This window comes from Oncorhynchus kisutch, linkage group LG30 (genome assembly GCF_002021735.2).
Source record: "Oncorhynchus kisutch isolate 150728-3 linkage group LG30, Okis_V2, whole genome shotgun sequence".
NCBI lineage: Eukaryota > Metazoa > Chordata > Actinopteri > Salmoniformes > Salmonidae > Oncorhynchus > Oncorhynchus kisutch.
In genome coordinates, this window is record NC_034203.2 from 28,110,535 (window position 1) to 28,131,701 (window position 21,167).

A 21,167-nucleotide genomic window follows, 5' to 3' on the forward strand; every position below is an offset into this window, starting at 1 on the left:
CTATTTGTTGAGTTATGGAAATATTTGTGAAGTGAAAAGTGACAAAGTTAACAAGTCACAGCAGGGCACTTGATATCCTATAGAACAATAATTTTATCATCATATAACTAAATATTCAAGTTTTACACAAATAAACTGAAGTTTGTAATTTCACCTCCCCCTCTGGACGACACAGTCTTTATACTCTAGGTACCATGGACAGCTCCTGTTGTCGTACTGGAGTGCAGGCAAAGATATCTAACATTACTCTGTTGTGTAGCAACTGTATTAGTATCCTGCTTGGAGCAGGAAGGGGGCTGTATACAGTACAGCAAGGGGATAGATGACTTCACTTCAATACCATATCATTTGTCATCTTTGTGTTGTTGTAACTGTGGCTCATGATTTCAGTGGTTTGTCTCAGTATTATCACATTTCCAACTCTTTGTATTGGGCATACCTAACTTTGAAAAGATTTCACCTTGCAGCAATAATTATTATACAAGGCATATTATATATTATACATGGAAGATGAAATATATTATATTTGGCATATTATATATTACACATGGCATATTGGTCTGTATATCACATTGCCTTGTTGAAATATCACAGCTCAAATGGGAGTCAGCGATTTGGGAGTTGATTAAAAAGTCATTTTTTTGGTTTGTTTCAGTATGGTTTTTCATAAACATGACACAAAATGTAATATTTGAGAAATTTCTGAAAATCTCTAACATCTATTCAAATGTATGTTCTAAACCGTTCCAACAGGAACAGACTATTTAAATTACAAGTTGGGATGTTCATTTTGCTCTGCACACTTACTCAAGCTTAAAATAACATAGTAGGTTGCAAAGAGAGAACTACACAAACAACCATTTTTTTAAATGACATCTTGAAAATAAGTTTCCGCTGGAGGGAACTGACTAGAATTAAAGTATTCTTACGCCTGAAAATATATTCATTTAATCATGTGGCCTATGCAAAGGCCTCAAAAAACAAGTTGTTTTTCTCAATACACAACTCACTTATCAACCCACCAGTTGTCTTGACAAAATCCCTAGCTGCAGTATGTTATGAAAAAATGTATACATTTTCTTCCAAATTAGCCCTTAACATATTCTTCTATCTTTGCCCTTCCAAGGCATAGGCCTAAGTCTATTGACGGTCCTGATGATAAACCTTTGAAACATCCATCCTTCCCACTAAATCAACAGTTTCCCTGGAGACCTTGTACTGTGTCTCTTCAGAGTTTGTTCAAGTGTAAGATCTGGACCATGTCTGCCACAGAAGTCTCAATGATCACTCATTATCGACCATAATACAGCATTTAGAATACAACAGGATTTCAACAAGCATTAATGCAACCTTCACCCAGCACAACCTGACAAAGCATTGCCTTCAACACAATACTAACGTGTTCTTCTAAGACCTTAGCTTATACTCTACCTGAATTAAACATACAGCATTTGTGTCGACAGCATTTAACGCTATCTGGATGATCCAAATATAGGTTGTGCTTCTTAAAATCCCATTTGAGCAATATAATGTCCTCTCTAGCGGTCTGAGACCCTTGTAGAAGCTGCACTTTTACTAAGAGCACTGATCCACATCATGGCAACAATCCTGTATTTAGCAGACAGATACTTTCTTGAAGTATGACATTTATAAATATAACAATTTATATTATTTCTGTATTCATATTGTACAATTATAGCAAACGTTTTAACACATTAGTAGTTACTGTCCTATAGCAATAAACATGTGCATTAACTTTTAAATATATATATATATATATATATGACCTTTTTATGAAGTCATATGGCAGCATCAAACATCAAGAGGATAAAATGCTTGTCTTTCACATGCACTCACACTCTTGATGTCAATGACAAAAAAACGAAAAACACCATAACCACTATAGATTATTATTATTATTATTATTATTATAAAATTACTTTTGACACAAACCTACTTCTATGATCCAGAAAGTTTGATTTCCCCCCAGTCGCTTGATGGCCGAGCTGGTGCTGTGTCTTTGAAAGGTAGTCCCCAGGAATATGACATACTATGCCTTTGACAGCCTGGAGATAAGCACCTGCGTTCGGGTCCCTTTTTACGTCACACCTCCCCATTCACAGTCCTTCAATATGATGCACATTTGCACATCAACAGCAGACAACCCCCTCCTCATTCTACTCCCACATCCGCAAAACACACAAACAGGGAGGCAGATGCATGCGTTAGCCCTCTACACACACACATGCTTGATATAAGTATATATATAAGTATATATATATATATATATATATATATATATATATATATATATATATATATATATATATATATATATATATATATATATATATATATATATATATATATATTGTTTTTCTTACCCCTTACATTCTGCTTCAAAAACTTTCACTTGCTTTGTCATAGGACTGACTGGGGCATACGCCCTCCCAAGCTTCCCATATCACTCATCATGCAAATGAGCAGGAATGTCAGTCCTCGGCAGCAGATGGCCAGGGATGATAACAATGGCTCAACAGACGAGTTTCAATGTCTGCGACTTTATCGCTACGGCAACAACAACCAAAGTATATGTCATGAAAGCCTTGTCGGTTAATTGGAATTTTTTTCCCCTTCTGTATCTTAGTACCTGTCTGTCTTATTTTATTACCCTCTCTCCTATTTGAATGAATGAAAACCCATTTTGTCCTAGATCTTTTCTGTTACCAGAGAGGACTAGCTATCATTAAAAGCCAGGGACCTGGAAATGATTTTTGGTGACTAAGGAAGGAAGGCTAGCTGCTGCACAGCAGTTATTTAAGTAATTAGGTGTAATTCCTCCCTGTAGGCCATGTTAGCCTCCTGAGTTAGCTCAGGCATTAGACAAGCCTGGATAGAGAAAATGGGGAATAAAGGGAGAGAAGACAGGGGCCTCGAAACATCACAAACGCAGCTCCTACAAAAGCCCCCCAGCCCCAGCGCTAGTGATGTCATGCGCATCCTGCTGACTCCTGTTAATACAAGCCCCCGTAGCAGAGAGTAAACATTGGAAGCGTTTAGCAAACAGGGCCAGATTACAATGACAAAGGCAAGCCACACTTCTGGGTGGAGCCTGGGGCGGGAGGAGAGGTGAGGGGCGGGGGAGTGGAGAGTGGGTGTATGGGGGTAGGGGGCCGCGGTTTAGAATTTAAAATAAGTGATACCCATAAGGGGGCCTCTTAGAGATGCAAGCATCTCCTTCCCCAGCTGATGACAGAGGCCACCCAAAACACGCTTATCTCTAGGTTGTGTCATCCCAGTCTCTGGGGTGAGACATGTGAACACAGTGTGTAATAATAATAATAATAATAATGTCATTTCTGTGCTTTTTGATATCTGCGCAATTTGGATAAGCAAGGCTGGGGACTTGAGGATGGCTGAGGCATATCATTACTTAAGGTTTGGCAGTTGATCATCACCTTGTTTAATGCCTAATTTAACGTTTCATTTTGAAACTGTCTTTCAAGAGCCATTTCATGGTACATACTGAAAAGCGGAACGTCAAGAGTACATTCTTGTTCTGCTTGATCTTTCTTATGCACCATTCGTGTGTGTTGGTGGTTTAGAAAATATGAAAGCATAGAGCCATCACTTTCAACATCATATAATAATAAAAACATGTTTTCTTTCTTAGCTGATGCAGACAATCATAGTGAAAGAACATCTTAAGCGCTTGTCCAAGAAAGTACTGATTACGTCATGTCCTGAACTATTGTAAGACAGCAATCCTAACTAAATGAAAAACATTACAGAGGACAGTGTAGTAAGCCCAGCAGCTCAGTTATTCACAAATTCAGTGAAAGTAAAACGCAAAAATATGCGTTGTCCCTGATTAATCTACAAAAAGGTTTATTCCAAAGCCTACAACATGACCCATGAACCAGCATATAGTGTTTTTCAAAACTATTTCATCAACAGGAAAACTGAGGGGAGATAGCGGAGGAATGAAAAGAGGAGTGGGTTGGATGAAATTACATGTCAGACAAGGGTTCACATTTAAAAAGTCCTGCTCATGTTTGTAGAAAGTGTTTGATTGCATTTAGAAAAGTATTACAACGGGTCACATCTGTGTCTAAAAGCTTTTTGCATTCTGCTGCAAATTATGTAAGCAAAGAAGTGAAATGTCAAAGCACCCCATTGTTTTTGAGCACGATACGGGCTGTGTGTAAAGCCTACACAAATATTATGTTTTCCGGAATTCTTCTAATGTACTGTAAGAACAATAAATTATCTTTATGAAGTCAACCAACGATGCTTTAAAACAATCTCAATTCAAATCTAGGCAACCGGCAACCCAAAGCTGGTTCTAGTTCTAGGTTTCCATGTAATACAACAGAGTAGGTATGAATATTCATTCAGTCATTAATCTAAAATGTTGAAATCATTATATACTAAAATAAAGTGAGCTTAATTTAAGATAAAATGCTTCAGAATTGTGCTCAAATAATAGGAATAGCCCATCACCACCTCCTGGTTTATAGTGTGAAACCCCATTTACTCATCTGTCTGCCATTGTGCAACCACTTGATGCCTTGTTCATCTCAGAAATAGTCACATAAAATTATTGGAATTAAAAAATGGTTTATCAATTTGCATATGCAAATAAAGAGCAACAGAGCATACAGTGCCTTCTGAAAGTATTCACACCCCTTGACTTTTTCCATATTTTGTGTTACAGCCTGAATTTAAAATGGGTTCAATTTAGATGTTGTGTCACTGGCCTACATACAATACCCCATAATGTCAAAGTGGAATTGTATTTTTTGAAATGTGTACAACTTAATAAAAAATGAAAGCTGAAATGTATTCAGTCAATAAGTTTTCACCCACTTTGTTATGGCAAGCCTAAACAAGTTCAGGAGTGAAAATAATCTGAACAAGTCATAAATTGCATGGACTAATGAATGACTACCTCATCTCAGTACCCCACACATACAGATAATTATATAAAGGTCCCTCAGTCAAGCAGTGAATTTCAAACTTGCTTAGTTAAATAAAAGGTTAAAAATATATTTTTAAAAACACAGATTCAACCACAAAGACAAGGAGGTTTTCCAAAGCCTCACAAAGAAAGGCACCTGTTGGTAGATGAAAACATTAAAAAAATAAAGCAGGCATTGAATATTCTTTTGAGCATGGTGAAGTTATTAATTACACTTTGGATGGTGTATCAATACACCCAGTCACTACAAAGACACAGGCGTCCTTCCTAACTTAGTTGCCGGAGAAGAAGGAAACCGCTCAGGGATTTCACCATGAGGCCAATGGTGACTTTAAAACAGTTACAGAGTTTAATGGCTGTGATAGGAGAAAATTGAGGATGGATCAACAACATTGTTGTTATTCCACAACACTAACCTAAATGACAGATTGAAAAGAAGGAAGCCTGTACAGAATAAAAATATTCCAAAACATCCATCCTGTTTGCAATAAGGCACTAAAGTAAAACTGGAAAACAATGTGGCAAAGAAAGGAAGTTTACGTCCTGAACACAAAGCATTATGTTTGTGGCAAATCCAACAACACATCACTGAGTATCACTCCTCATATTTCAAGCATGGTGGTGGCTGCATCATTTTATGGAAATGTTTGTCATCGGCAAAGACTAGGGAGTTTTTTAGGCTAAAAGAAATGGAATAGAGCTAAGCAAAATCCTAGAGGAAAACTTGGTTCTGTCCTCTTTCCTAGATGGCTTAGTTACAATTTGGACTTAAATCGTCTTGAAAATCTATGGCAAGACTTGAAAATGGCTATCTAGCATTGATAAACAACCAACTTGACAGAGCTTAAAGAATACTTTTTTGTACAATCCAGATGTGCAAAGCTCCTAGAAGACTTACCCAGAAAGACTCACAGCAGTAATTGCTGCCAAAGGTGATGCTAACATGTATCGACTCAAAGGTGTGAATTCTTATGAAAATGAGATATTTCTGCATTTAATTTTCAATAAATTTGCTAAAAACATGTTTTCACTTTGTCATTATGGGTTATTGTTTGTCAATGGGAGAGAAAGGAAATCAACAAAACGTGGAATAAATCAAGGGGTATGAATACTTCTGAAGGCACTGTGTGCATGTTGATGATATAGCTCCAGGATATGTAACTATCCTTATGCTGATGATATAGCTCCAGGATATGTAACTATCCTTATGCTGATGATATAGCTCCAGGATATGTAACTATCCTTATGTTGATGATATAGCTCCAGGATATGTACAGTGGGTAGAACAAGTATTTGATACTCCGCCGATTTTGCAGGTTTTCCTACTTACAAAGCATGTAGAGGCCTGTAATTTTTTATCATAGGTACACTTCAACTGTGAGAGATGGAATCTAAAACAAAAATCCAGAAAATCACATGTATGATTTTTAAGTAATTAATTTGCATGTTATTGCTTGACATAAGTATTTGATACATCAGAAAAGCAGAACTTAATATTTGGTACAGAAACCTTTGTTTGCAATTACAGAGATCATACGTTTCCTGTAGTTTTTGACCAGTTTTGCACACACTGCTGCAGGGATTTTGGCCCACTCCTCCATACAGACCTTCTCCAGATCCTCCAGGTTTCGGGGCTGTCGCTGGGCAATACGGACTTTCAGCTCCCTCCAAAGATTTTCTATTGGGTTCAGGTCTGGAGACTGGCTAGGCCACTCCAGGACCTTGAGATGCTTCTTACAGAGCCACTCCTTAGTTGCCCTGGCTGTGTGTTTCGGGTTGTTGTCATGCTGGAAGACCCAGCCACGACCCATCTTCAATGCTCTTACTGTGGGAAGGAGGTTGTTGGCCAAGATCTCACGATACATGGCCCTATCCATCCTCCCCTCAATACGGTGCAGTCGTCCTGTCCCCTTTGCAGAAAAGCATCCCCAAAGTATGATGTTTCCACCTCCATGCTTCATGGTTGGGATGGTGTTCTTGGGGTTGTACTCATCCTTCTTCTTCCTCCAAACACGGCGAGTGGAGTTTAGACCAAAAAGCTCTATTTTTGTCTCATCAGACCACAGGACCTTCTCCCATTCCTCCTCTGGATCATCCAGATGGTCATTGGCAAACTTCAGACGGGCCTGGACATGCGCTGGCTTGAGCGGGGGGACCTTGCGTGCGCTGCAGGATTTTAATCCATGACGGCGTAGTGTGTTACTAATGGTTTTCTTTGAGACTGTGGTCCCAACTATCTTCAGGTCATTGACCAGGTCCTGTCGTGTAGTTCTGGCCTGATCCCTCACCTTCCTCATGATCATTGATGCCCCACGAGGTGAGATCTTGCATGGAGCCCCAGACCGAGGGTGATTGACCATCATCTTGAACTTCTTCCAATTTCTAATTATTGCGCCAACAGTTGTTGCCTTCTCACCAAGCTGCTTGCCTATTATCCTGTAGCCCATCCCAGCCTTGTGCAGGTCTACAATTTTATCCCTGATTTCCTTACACAGCTCACTGGTCTTGGCCATTGTGGAGAGGTTGGAGTCTGTTTGATTGAGTGTGTGGACAGGTGTCTTTTATACAGGTAACGAGTTCAAACAGGTGCAGTTAATACAGGTAATGAGTGGAGAACAGGAGGGCGGAGGGCTTCTTAAAGAAAAACTAACAGGCCTGTGAGAGCCGGAATTCTTACTGGTTGGTAGGTGATCAAATACTTATGTCATGCAATAAAATGCAAATGAATTACTTAAAAATCATACAATGTGATTTTCTGGATTTTTGTTTTAGATTCCATCTCTCACAGTTGAAGTGTACCTATGATAAAAAATTACAGACCTCTACATGCTTTGTAAGTAGGAAAACCTGCAAAATCGGCAGTGTATGAAATACTTCTCCCCACTGTAGCTATCCTTATGTTGATGTTATAGCTCCAGGATATGTAACTATCCTTATGTTGATGATATAGCTCCAGGATGTGTAACTATCCTTATGTTGATGATATAGCTCCAGGATGTATAACTATCCTTATGTTGATGATATAGCTCCAGGATGTATAACTATCCTTATGTTGATGATATAGCTCCAGGATGTGTAACTATCCTTATGTTGATGATACAGCTCCAGGATGTGTAACTATCCTTATGTTGATGATATAGCTCCAGGATGTGTAACTATCCTTATGTTGAGGTCAACAGGCAGGGAAAGTGTCTTTGAAAAGACAGCACATTTTCCATGGGGATCATTATCTTCACCGCATGTAACTAAATCACAGTTAAAGAAACAATTAGTACTACCCTACATTCCCCTTGGGGATAACTAGGGTATAACGGTGGGCGACCTTTAAAGACACACCCCCAATGCTTAATAACAACCTCGCGACTCTAGGACTTGAGGTACTGCAGTGATTAAAAATCTACATAACACCATTGGGTGATCTGCTGCTGTAGTAGTGAAGAAGTCAGATTGCAGACAAAAGTTTCTGACTGTTCTTTCGTGCTTTACCATGGCATACACAATCTCTGGGAAAAGTTGTATGCTCAACAGTTCTGAATATCGTAGTATGCTAGGTGATATTAAAAGGGACTAGTTGTTCATCTTTTAGTGAAATGTAGCAAAGATGGAGACTTGATCTCATGGTCTAGGTCAACACCACTTAAGACTGCATGGACCAGGGTTTCAGTGCCCAAGGTGTATGGATCGGTGTCTTTGGATCCAATACTTCTGGTCTGGGCTAATGTTTGGACAACATAGTCTTCGTAGTCACTCAACTTGTGGTCAAGACATAACGCTAAATACCTCCTCTTGCCAGAGTTATGTGGCCAGGAAGGAATGATTTAATGCACAAGTGCCAGGGTGCCTTGTTTCCCTTATTTGTGAGCTGGTAGGCAATGCAATGGCTTATGTTTAGGAAAAAGATGCCTGACTTCTTACAATTGTCTTGGCCTGGATCTCATTTTCAACATTTAAACATTTAAACTGTCTTGATCTTGTCACAGTTTTGAAACACTAGGTCTAGTTCTGGGTCTAAGTATTGGGTCTTGGGGACTGGTTTTCAACTGGGTCTACTCTAGCTGTAACGGTTTTCTTTAGGTGAAGTAGAGGCGGACCAAAATGCAGTGTGGTTGTTATTCATTGTACTTTAATAAAGAAACTGTACACGGATAAACTAACAAAACAACAAATGTGCGAAAACCTAAAACAGTCCTATCTGGTGGAAAACACAGAGACAGGAACAATCACCCACAAACACACAGTGAAACCCAGGCTACCTAAGTATGATTCTCAATCAGAGACAACTAATGACACCTGCCTCTGATTGAGAACCATACTAGGCCGAAACATAGAAATACCCCAAAACATAGAAAAACAAACATAGACTGCCCACCCAACTCACGCCCTGACCATACTAAATAAATACAAAACAAAGGAAATAAAGGTCAGAATGTGACAGTACCCCCCCCACTTCCACTTCCAGGGGGGTCTGGGTGGGCGTCTGTCCTCGGTGGCGGCTCTGGTGCTGGACGTGGCCCCCACTTCACCATAGTCTTAGTCTGACTTATTGTCCGCTTCCGTGGCCTCCTAACCACGGCGACCCTTCTCAATGGACAGAGGGGCAGCTCGGGACAGAGGGGCGGCAGCTCGGGACAGAGGGGCGGCAGCTCGGGACAGAGGGGCGGCAGCTCGGGACAGAGGGGCGGCAGCTCGGGACAGAGGGGGGGGCTGCTTGGGACAGAGGGGGGGCTGCTCGGGACAGAGGGGTGGAAGCTCTGGGCTGGGGGGCTCTGGCGGCTCTGGGCTGAGGGGCTCTGGGCTGAGGGGCTCTGGCGGCCCCTGGCTGACTGACGGCACTGGCGGCCCCTGGCTGCACTGGCGGCCCCTGGCTGACTGGCGGCACTGGCGGCCCCTTGCAGACTGGCGGCTCTGGCGGCTCTGGGCTGAGGGGCTCTGGCGGCCCCGGGCTGATTGGCGGCTCTGGCGGCCCCTGGCTGACTGGCGACACTGGCGGCCCCTGGCTGACTGGCGGCCCCTGGCTGACTGACGGCACTGTCGGCCCCTGGCTGACTGGCTGACTGGCGGCACTGGCGGCCCCTTGCAGACTGGCGGCACTGGCGGCGCTGGGCAGACGGGCGGCTCAGGCGGCGCTGGGCAGACGGGTGGCTCAGGCGGCGCTGGGCAGACGGGTGGCTCAGGCGGCGCTGGGCAGATGGGTGGCTCAGATGGCGCTGGGCAGACGGGAAGCTCAGATGGCGCTGGGCAGACGGGAAGCTCAGATGGCGCTGGGCAGACGGGAAGATCCGGCAACGCTGGGCAGACGGGAAGCTCCGGCAACGCTGGACAGACGGGAAGCTCCGGCAACGCTGGAGAGGAAGGCTCTGGCAGTGCTGGACTGAGTAGCTCTGGCACCTCTGGACTGAGGAGCAGGAGCTCTGGTAACGCCGAACAGGCGGGAGACTCCGGCTGCGCTGGAGAGGAGGAAGGCTCTGGCAGCGCTGGAGAGGCGGGAGACTCCGACAGCGCTGGAGAGGAGGAAGGCTCCGGCAGTGCTGGACAGCCGGGAGCCCCTGTAAGGATGAGCCGGAGAAACAGCCTGGTGCGGGGGGCTGGCACCGGAGGGCTCGTGCGTGGAGGTGGTGACGGATAGTCCGGACCGTGCAGGCGCACTGGAGCTCTTGAGCACCGAGCCTGCCCAACCTTACCCGGTTGAATGGTCCCGGTCGCCCTGCCAGTGCGGCGAGGTGGAATAGCTCGCACTGGGCTATGCAGGCGAACCGGGGACACCGTGCGCAAGGCTGATGCCATGTAAGCCGGCCCAAGGAGACGCACTGGAGACCAGCTGTGTAGAGCCGGCTTCATGGCACTTGGCTCAATGCTCACTCTAGCACGGCCGATACGCGGAGCTGGAATGTACCGCACCGGGCTATGCACCCGCACTGGGGACACCGTGCGCTTCACAGCATAACACGGTGCCTGTCCGGTCTCTCTAGCCCCCCGGTAAGCACAGGAAGTTGGCGCAGGTCTCCTACCTGGCTTCGCCACACTTCCTGTGTGCCTCCCCCAAGACATTTTTGGGGCTGACTCTCGGGCTTCCATCCACGTCGCCATGCTGCCTCCTCATACCAGCGCCTCTCCGCTTTTGTCGCCTCCAGTTCTTCTTTGGGGCGGCGATATTCTCCAGGCTGAGCCCAGGGTCCTTCTCCGTCCAATACGTCCTCCCATGCCCATTCCTCTCGCTGCTCCTGCTGCCGTTTCTCCTGCTGCACCTTGGGGCGGCGACACTCCCCTGGCTTTGCCCAGGGTCCTCTCCCGTCGAGGATTTCTTCCCAAGTCCAGAAGTCCTTATTACGCTGCTCCTGCTGCTACCCATTACCACGCCGCTTGGTCCTGTTGTGGTGGGTGATTCTGTAACGGTTTTCTTTAGGTGAAGTAGAGGCGGACCAAAATGCAGCGTGGTTGTTATTCATTGTACTTTAATAAAGAAACTGTACACGGATAAACTAACAAAACAACAAACATGCGAAAACCTAAAACAGTCCTATCTGGTGCAAAACACAGAGACAGGAACAATCACCCACAAACACACAGTGAAACCCAGGCTGCCTAAGTATGATTCTCAATCAGAGACAACTAATGACACCTGCCACCTGATTGAGAACCATACTAGGCCGAAACATAGAAATACCCCAAAACATAGAAAAACAAACATAGACTGCCCACCCAACTCACGCCCTGACCATACTAAATAAATACAAAACAAAGGAAATAAAAGGTCAGAACGTGACACTAGCAGTCTCAGATATTGACTCGTGGCAACAGACCGACATAACCCCCGACCCATCCACAAAGTGGCTCCCCTGGGATGGCCAGGCAAAATAATGACCACAAACAATGGCAACAGGTGAGTCTGTGGCTTCTGTAATGATCATGCTGATGAGCAGTAGATTGTCTTGATAATAATAATAATGAATAATAAGTAGCATTCAGCAACGCATTCTGTAGCTCACAGATTTGTCTCGATTTTATAACCAATGATCTTTAGCAGAAACTCTGCAGAGTTGGATTGCTTGTACTTGTGCTTAAAGGTCAGTATTATCAATGCCAGAATCATAAGTCTTAAATCACTAGACATAAGAGTCTGGCACAATGTTCCACCTCGATACCATTTGTTGTTGACAAATCAACACATGACCCTTATCAGTAGCGCAGTGGTCCATGTTAAAAACAGCTTTTTACAGCAGTTTGTAAGACAGCCACCGTTTTTCATGATGACTATTCAGAGACACTTGAAAATACAAAAATACTTTCATTAATGTGGTTTACAATATTTTGATTGCGCCCAATACAATAAGCTTGCTGACATGAATCAGAATGCAAATGCCCTTTTGAGCAAAACAAAGAAATTGATTATGAAGTAAGTTTCTTCAGCACAAGTAGCTTGGTTTGAGTGATTAATGGGCTTGGCCATTGATTTCCTTTTGTTTAGATCTTTGTTAACTTTCTGGAGACAGAATTATAATTTGTTTCCAAACAATGAACCCAATCTAGCTGGAGCAAATTAAATCTCCCAACAGGCTCTTCCCAGTTATTTTACATATTTTCAACTGGATAGATATTACAAGGCACTTCCATATAAATGTGTTGCTGTTTTATGTTTTTATTAATTTCATTCTTGATTAAATCTTGATTTCTACAAAATATTAGAAGGACTTGTGAGATTGGGAAGGGTTTTTGTTTATAGAAGTCTGGAAGATTGTCAATGACATGTAAGGTTCACCCATTGTGCCAATAGTTAAATCTTCATATGCTCAGTACAAAAGCTGTAAATCACATGGGAGAACATTTTTGATAAGTTATCTACCTAGCACATATTTGAGACTTCTGTATAGCCATTGTCTAGTTTTCTGAATAACATCACAGAAGGTATTTGATACATTCTGTGATCTCTCGATACAATGTACTATCGATATTTGCAAGTCAAATGTTACTGTTCATCATAAATGTTCTTTTGCACTTAGAAAACTTCTACAGATCCAGACATTTATAGTTCCTGATTTCTCGCATCATCTCTCCAAGATAGTGATAATACGATTTCTGTGTTTTTCGCTGTTGAGAAACAAACTGGATTATGAACAGATCACTACATAAACAGCTTTCTAAAAGGAGGCAGCTATTTTAAAAGAGGCTGAAGAAATGCAAAGAGGGATTTAAATTTTAATTTGAATTTATTCCAGCAAGTGAAAGGTTCTTTTGAGAGGGGATTTCAGCAAAGATGATGGCATTTAAAAGAAACAAGCACCTAAACCTCCAGTGGAAAAGTATTTTTGCTTCGTTCTAGTGCAAGGCCTTGCTATAGTCACATCCCAAAAATAAGTAATAGTAGTAATTCAAATGTAAATAAGTGGGATGCATGGAGATATTTCAACTGATTTGTACTGTAAATTGAGTGATTAAAGAAAGATCTCGCCACACCTTGGTATTCTAGTCTCTGTAAAATACTAGGTGTACAGTACACGTGGGCCATGTACTGTATGCATTGTACAGTATACTATACAGTATATTGTTTTTATGCATGATTGCAAAAAACAATGTGTCCATAGGAAGGGCTTAAAGGAGAACACCATATCAGCAAGACATGTGTTTGCAAAAGAGGGCAACAGTATTAATAACTTGTCTCATACTAGTTCCTTTAATGTAAAGTACTGTATGTGTTACTATAAGAGATTGCTTCCATGGATGGTTGCCCAAGGGCAAGGGTATCTCACTCAGCAGGTCTCTAGTTTAACATGGTGCATTTTGGGGACAGACGTTTACAGTCAATTCATGTCCAATGATAAACCACAGAAGAGACAATCAGTCATGTATATTATATAGTGATACTTGTCTTATGGCTGAACTGCATGTTGGTTCTGTAACATCCCTGGCAACATACATTTTGAGCTGACCACTAAACTCATACAGAGGAAACCTATGCCACACAAGCAGACAAAGACTTACATCACTTTGTTTTACAGTTAATACGATCAGGGGGCAGTGTTTGTGCATTTGCTATCTTCGGAAAATGCCAGCAAAGGCGCTAAGTAAACCCATTTTACAAGACTCCCTCACAAGGACACAGTGCCAGTATCGGGATACAATTTCACACAGCAACCATGGCTCAGTCACATAACCTAAGCCAACAAGCTCTCACAGTCTCACTGCAGAATTAGATGTTCATCCACATTTCTCCAAAGACCACATTTCAAAGTTGCTCCAAATAGAACATTTGGAAGTGTTTTGGACACCCTACACTGTATTGTTCCATTTTGCCAAACGTCAAATTTTGAAGCTGCTGCTCAGTATTGTTCAATTTCTCCAAAAGTTTTGAATTTAAAAACACCCACACGAATAGAAATGCACATTTTTGAGCTGAAAGACGATGGCCAGAGCTTACCCATAGTACCATTTGATATCCAAAGTGCTGGAGCCAAAACAGCAAGACATGTGTCACTGTCCCAATACTTTTGAAGCTCACTGTATTTGAAGTGCCAAATTCGAATGTGTGACTTCAAATGTTTTCGTGACTCTTACATGCTGACCACAACGCCCGCGTTGCGTGCGCAAGCTTTGCAAAATAAATGTACACACACATGTTATTCAATCATTGCACCCACACATCTGCGCAGCCAGGCAATAAAATAGAACTTGGTTCTAAACTCAGCAAAAAAAGAAACATCCCTTTTTCAGGACCCTGTCTTTCAAAGATAATTTGTAAAAATCCAAATAACTTCACAAATCGTCATTGTAAAGGGTTTAAACACTGTTTCCCATGCTTGTTCAATGAACCATAAACAATTAATGAACATGCACCTGTGGAACGGTCGTTATGAAACTAACAGCTTACAGACAGTAGGCAATTAAGGTCACAGTTATGAAAACTTAGGACACTAAAGAGACCTTTCTACTGACTCTGAAAAACACCAAAAGAAATATGCCCAGGGTCCCTGCTCATCTGCGTGAACGTGCCTTAGGCATGCTGCAAGGAGGCATGAGGATTGCAGAGGTGGCCAAGGCAATAAATTGCAATGTCCGTACCGTGAGACGCCTAAGACAGCGCTACAAGGAGACAGGACGGACAGCTGATCGTCCTCGCAGTGGCAGAGCACGTGTAACAACACCTGCACAGGATCGGTACATCTGAACATCACACCTGCGGGACAGGTACAGGATGGCAACAACAACTGCCCGAGTTACACCAGGAACGCACAATCCCTCCATCAGTGCTCAGACTGTCCGCAATAGGCTGAGAGAGGCTGGACTGAGGGCTTGTAGGCCTGTTGTAAGGCAGGTCCTCACCAGACATCACCGGCAACAAATTTGCCTATGGGCACAAACCCACCGTTGCTGGACCAGACAGGACTGGCAAAAAGTGCTCATCACTGACGAGTCGCGGTTTTGTCTCACCAGGGGTGATGGTCAGATTCGGGTTTCTCGTCGAAGGAATGAGCGTTACACCGAGGCCTGTAATCTGGAGCGGGATCAATTTGGAGGTGGAGGGTCCGTCATGGTCTGGGGCGGTGTGTCACATTATCATTGGACTGAGCTTGTTGTCATCCTCCCTCAAGTGGTACCCTTCCTGCAGGCTCATCCTGTCATGACCCTCCAGCATGACAATGCCACCAGCCATACTGCTCGTTCTGTGAGTGATTTCCTGCAAGACAAGAATGTCAGTGTTCTGCCATGGCCAGCCAAGAACCCGGATCTCAATCCCATTGAGCACGTCTGGGACCTGTTGGATCGGAGGGCGAGGGCTATGACCATTCCTCCCAGAAATGTCTGGGAACTTGCAGGCACCTTGGATGAAGAGCGGTGTAACATCTCACAGCAAGAACTGGCAAATCTGGTGCAGTCCATGATGAGATGCACTGCAGTACTTAAAGCAGCTGGTGGCCAGATACCGACCGTTACTTTTGATTTTGACCCCCCCCTGTTCAGGGACACATTATTACATTTTTGTGAGAGTCATGTCTGTGGAACTTGTAAAATTTGTCTCTCTCGTTGAATCTTATGTTCATACAAATATTTACACGTCAAGTTTGCTGAAAAGAAACGCAGTTGACAGTGAGAGGACGTTACTTTTTTTGCTGAGTTTATTTTTGAAGCTTGACGTGCTGCAAGTCCCGCCTCTCCCATCTCCTCATTGGTTTGTAGGAGCATATACCCACATGGTTGATTGAAAGATGAACTGAGGTCGACACTCCAGTCCAGTTGGTGGTGGTAATGCACCTTAAAAAGTTGGTTGCAAACCGCCATATAAAGTCCAAAGAAGAAGTGGCCTGAAGGAGGAGAGATTCCGAGAAACCTGCATGTCCTGATCGCATCTGGTGTGGGTTGACAAAATCAACATGCGCGAGTGGTGTTGTCAGCATGTTACGTGTATTTTCCTATGAGATGTGCACTTTCTTTTCAGCCTACATTTCATTTCAGGGCTGGATTTATTTAAAATGTTACAACCACCAGCATGGCATGTTAATTAAATCAGAAACACCTGCTGCAAAGTTCTTCCTAATCATGAGTCGTCTGAGAGCCAAATAGCTTTTCTCTGTAGCTTTTCTCTGTCTCTACACTTGGGTTTCCATTCAACAAAACAGTCAAAGTCGAAATTGGCTGTAGCGTACAAATTTATGAGTACTAAAATGAGCTTTTACTTCTTAATTTAATATTAGGCTAAGGTTAGCAGTGTGGTTAAAGTTAGGGTAAATGTGAGAGATTTAAATTGCAATTTTAAGAAGAGAAAAAGTATAAATAGATGGGGTTTGTGACTTTGTGGCTGTGTTAACTAGTGACGACCCTACACAGTGACGACCTAACCCTGCCTTTCCATTAAGATAGAGGGGGCAAACTAATGTTCTTGCAGCTCCCCTTTTTTTAACCAGCAAATAATCATAATACTTTAGATAATTTGTTAAGATTTTCAAATTGTATAGCTAGTCTGCATAAAATAAAATAAATAGATGACCATTTTATATTTATAAATGTTTGCTAAATCTAGCTTGTTATCTTGTAGTGTCTGCATTGTCATTGTTTGGCTGGAAGCAGGTTGAGCATGTAGTGGGCATTTTAGTATAGCTGTAGCAGTCAACAGGCAATAACAAGCTATAGGAGATTCATTCATTCATGTTTTAACCTATTTTTCTGGAATTTGTCTTTCAGTATAAACCACCAATACAAGGAGATGATCGTGGGTGAACAAGCAACACTTTAGGTATTTTGTCTTCAACCCACTGGGATTGAACACGCAGCATTCTGACCCAGAGTCATGGGATTACACCCATCCTCCAGCCATCTACACCACCCAAGCCTACTTGACCGTAATAGCTCTCACCGTTTCCTCTACTCACAGTTTTGAAGGCATTTCCCGACATCATAAGGAAATGGATAGACGTCCAATTTCGAAATTAATCTTGAATTATCTCCCTGACCTAAACAGGTTTAGGAAGAATGGAGCACCAAAGTATTGCGCTTTCTCCATTTCCCTCATGTTTTATTTGTATCAGCAGACAAATGGCTGATTTCAGGTTTCAACAAGAAAGAGAGAGAAATCTAAACTAATTACTGCTGACCTTAGAGATTAGGGTACATATTGTAGGCTACATAGTTACGGCTCTGTGAGTTGGTGGGAATGGGAGACACCGCCAGTGTGTACCTGGCATTCTGCATTATAGCCTGACAACAATCCTCCTTTATAATTACACTGAGCACACAGTAATTCAGGGTTGAAGCTGGGTTAGGAACACAGCATGTCATTTGTGGTGGTTGGTTATACAGAAAATATGCTAGAGGTGCAGATGTTAATGCTGCCTTTGATGCTATTAATAGAGTTCACACTAGAAGGTATGGAAATGTTTCTAGTACAGAGAAACCATATATCCCTTTCCAGAAACTGAATTTGAAAGTGACATATGCACAGATAGATAAATATTTTTACTATGATGAAATCTTATGATATCTTTTAAAGTTAGCTATTTACTGTAAGGTTGAAATTATGTGAGAGTAACAAGGTGGAGTATTGGTAAAGTGGACAGAATTGTGGGTCCATCGACCTAGATGGAATGAATGATCTTATTTGTATAATCCACATACTTCTCTGTTCATACTGTCCACATAGTGGTGCGAGTGAACAGAATGTGGAGCCTATCTCCCTCAACGTGATCAAGACAAAGGAGATGATTGTGAACTACAGGAAAAAAAGGACCGAGCACGCCCCCCATTCTCATCGACAGGGCTGCGGTGGAGCAGATTGAGAGCTTCAATTTCCTTGGTGTCTACATCACCAACAAACTAACATGGTCCAAGCACACCAAGACAGTCATGAAGAGGGCACAACACAACCTATTCCCTCTCAGGAGACTGAAAAGATTTGGCATGGGTCCTCAGATCCTCAAAAGGTTCTACAGATGCACCATCGAGGGGATTGACTGGTTGCATCACTGCCTGGTATGGCAACTGCTTGGCCTCCGACCGCAGGGCACTACAGAGGGTAGTGTGAACGGCCCAGCACATCACTGGGGCAATGCTTCCTGCCATCCAGGACCTCTATACCAGGCAGTGTCAGAGGAAGGCCCTAAAAATTGTCAGACTCCATCCACCCTAGTCATAGACTGTTCTCTCTGCTTCTGCATGGCAAGCAGTTGCGGAGCGCCAAATGTAGGTCTAAAAGGCTTCTAAACAACTTCTACCCGCATCGCTGTTGTTATCATCTATGCATAGTCACTTTAACTCTATCTCCACGTACATACTACCTCAACTAACCGGTGCCCCAGTACATTGACTCTGTACCGGCACCCCCCTGTATATATTGTTATTTTATTTCTTACTGCTGCTCTTTAATTACTTGTTACTTTTATCTCTTATCCATATTTTTTTGAAACTGCACTGTTGGTTAGGGGCTCGTAAGTAAGCATTTCACTGTAAGGTCTACACCTGTGCATGTGACTAATACAATTTGATTTGATCTGCCCTTTGCAAATATTTGGTGCCAACAGTGTATGCTGATAAGCCAAATACATGTTACTGTAATCGTGGACAAAATAGAGTTACATCAATTAAGGATGGAAAGTCAGACCCTACAGTACCAATAAAAAGGCCTGTTAATCTTCATGTATCACTGGATTACCATCCTGCACACTAATTCAATTTCAATGCATATCATCAATTATTACATTGAATGTAAATGAGTTATCAAAATGCTTCTGTATGTTTTACGTTTTTCAAGTTTCAAGATGCATTCTTTATTAGTCGTATGTGCAGGATAGACATGGTATACACTATCCAACAAAAAGCTTACTTGCAGTAAGTTATAATAAAATATCAAAATACGAACATAAAGTAAATGGCTAAGAAGAATAGAATATGCATTCTTGCGTAAGTATAATACAGGAAGGCACAATTTATATAATAAACAAAAATAGAAATGCAACATGTAAAGTGTTGGTCCCATGTTTCATGAGCTGAACTAAAAGATCCCAGAAATGTTCCATATGCACAAAAAATGTATTTCTTTCAAATGTTTGTTTACATTCCTGTTAGTGACCATTTCTCCTATGCCAACATAATCCATCCACCTGACAGGTGGAGCATATAGAAGCTGATTAAACAGCACGATCATTACACAGGTGCACCTTGTGCTGGTGGCAATAAAAGGCTCCTCTAAAATGTGTAGTTTTGTCATACAACACAATGCCACAGATGTCTCAGGTTTTGAGGGAGCAAGCAATTGCCATGCTGACTGCAGGAATGTCCACCACAGCTGTTGCCAGAGACTTGAATGTTTATTTCTCTACCATAAGCCGCTTATAACATTGTTTTAGAGAATTTAGCGGTACGTCCAACGGGCCTCAAAACTGCAGACGCACGTGTAACCACGCCAGCCCAAGTCCAAGAAATCATTGCATGTTGAGTTTATATTTGTAAGTGTAGTACAATATTTAGTGGGGATAAACGTAAACTAAAAGTAAAGTTTTTGCCACATAGAGAAGTCAGATTGGAGGTACATTAGCATGTGAAAAGAATAAACAGGAGCATTCACAGTTACACACTCCACCTGGCTGCTCACCAATGTCCTTGTCAGAAGTCCACCCACTGCACTGGCTTACACTGAAAGACCTCCTGGGGACTGCGGTGACCATTCACTGGGTTCTCTCTCAGTCCCATGCACCTGTGACTGTTTTTGTGTTAGCTATTTTTTGCTTTGTCTTTTTCCTGGCAGCGTGGTATCATTGGAGACACACTTTCCCTCAAAAGGAATTCTCCTGCCCAACAATGTGGTTTGTTTGTTTGTTTGTTCACTGGCTAGAAAGAGCAGGCTAGCTGGAGAGTCAAATGAAAAACAATGTTGCTAGTAATAATTAAAATGGCCACAAGAAAAATAAGCCGAGAGACATAGGCCTATGACTATTTGAAATAAGGTAGAGGCACTTTTCCTCCATCAGTTGTTGGTTCCTTACCTTTTCGCAGGGACTCACAGGTGCAGCTGGAAAGGTTCTCCTTGCTCTCCTCGGACGACTCATCCGGCTTCTCCATGGTCCTGGACCTTTGAGAGCTGCTTTTCCATATTCCAAAGGACTTTGCCACAATCGCTTTGTCTGCTCCTTTCATTGTTTCCTGTAAAACACATTTACAGCATGACTTCCCAGGTTTATCCCTCTTGTGAGTTATGTGCCCCCTTTTCTGGCTCTCAATAAACCTGTGCTCATCTTTCCCCATGCCCAAAGTAAGAGAGAATTGGGGCATTGTGTGCATATGCATTCTCTTAAGCTTTCCAGAAAATGGCCTGATTTCCCTGGCATATTTTTTTTTTTTTGAGCACTTGAACATTGTTTCTTTGCTTGACATTTTGCATCTATGTGTGCAGAGCATCATTGCCTGAATAAAACTGCTATAAAACAATACTTCAAAAAGTAAACAGTAGATATGCAAAAACTGCACATGATTTCAAATTTAATCCAACTTAGAGGAAATTTAAAAAAGCACATTATGCCCTAATTGAGTGCTGTACAGTCCACAAATACTATTACAAGGCCGATCAGGATTAGTGGTGGAACGTACCTAGTTATCTATCCCTGGGTGCCAAGACAGCTAGCAGTGGGCAACTCAATTTCAAAAGCTGGCAAATCCAGTTGTCTCTTAAATACAGAAAGTACTTAAATCCAGAGCGAACACAAGAAAA

General features: G+C 42.4%; 1 protein-coding gene across 7 annotated transcripts in view; it reads right to left on the reverse strand.

Annotated features, from left to right (window-relative positions):
- LOC109874720 (suppression of tumorigenicity 18 protein) overlaps positions 1-20,595 on the reverse strand; it is a 61,539-nt gene extending 40,944 nt beyond the window's left edge. For 3 of the 7 annotated variants that reach the window (XM_031809984.1, XM_031809983.1, XM_031809981.1), the window contains exon 1: positions 1,958-2,150. In XM_031809984.1, the coding sequence (XP_031665844.1) occupies positions 1,958-2,117 (160 nt within the window). In that variant the 5' untranslated portion in view covers positions 2,118-2,150. Of the gene's footprint in view, positions 1-1,957; positions 2,156-20,445 lie in introns of those variants that run through there. The other 4 variants (XM_031809985.1, XM_031809982.1, XM_031809986.1 and 1 more) reach the window with 3 other exon arrangements.
- Between the last annotated feature and the right edge of the window lie 572 nt (positions 20,596-21,167).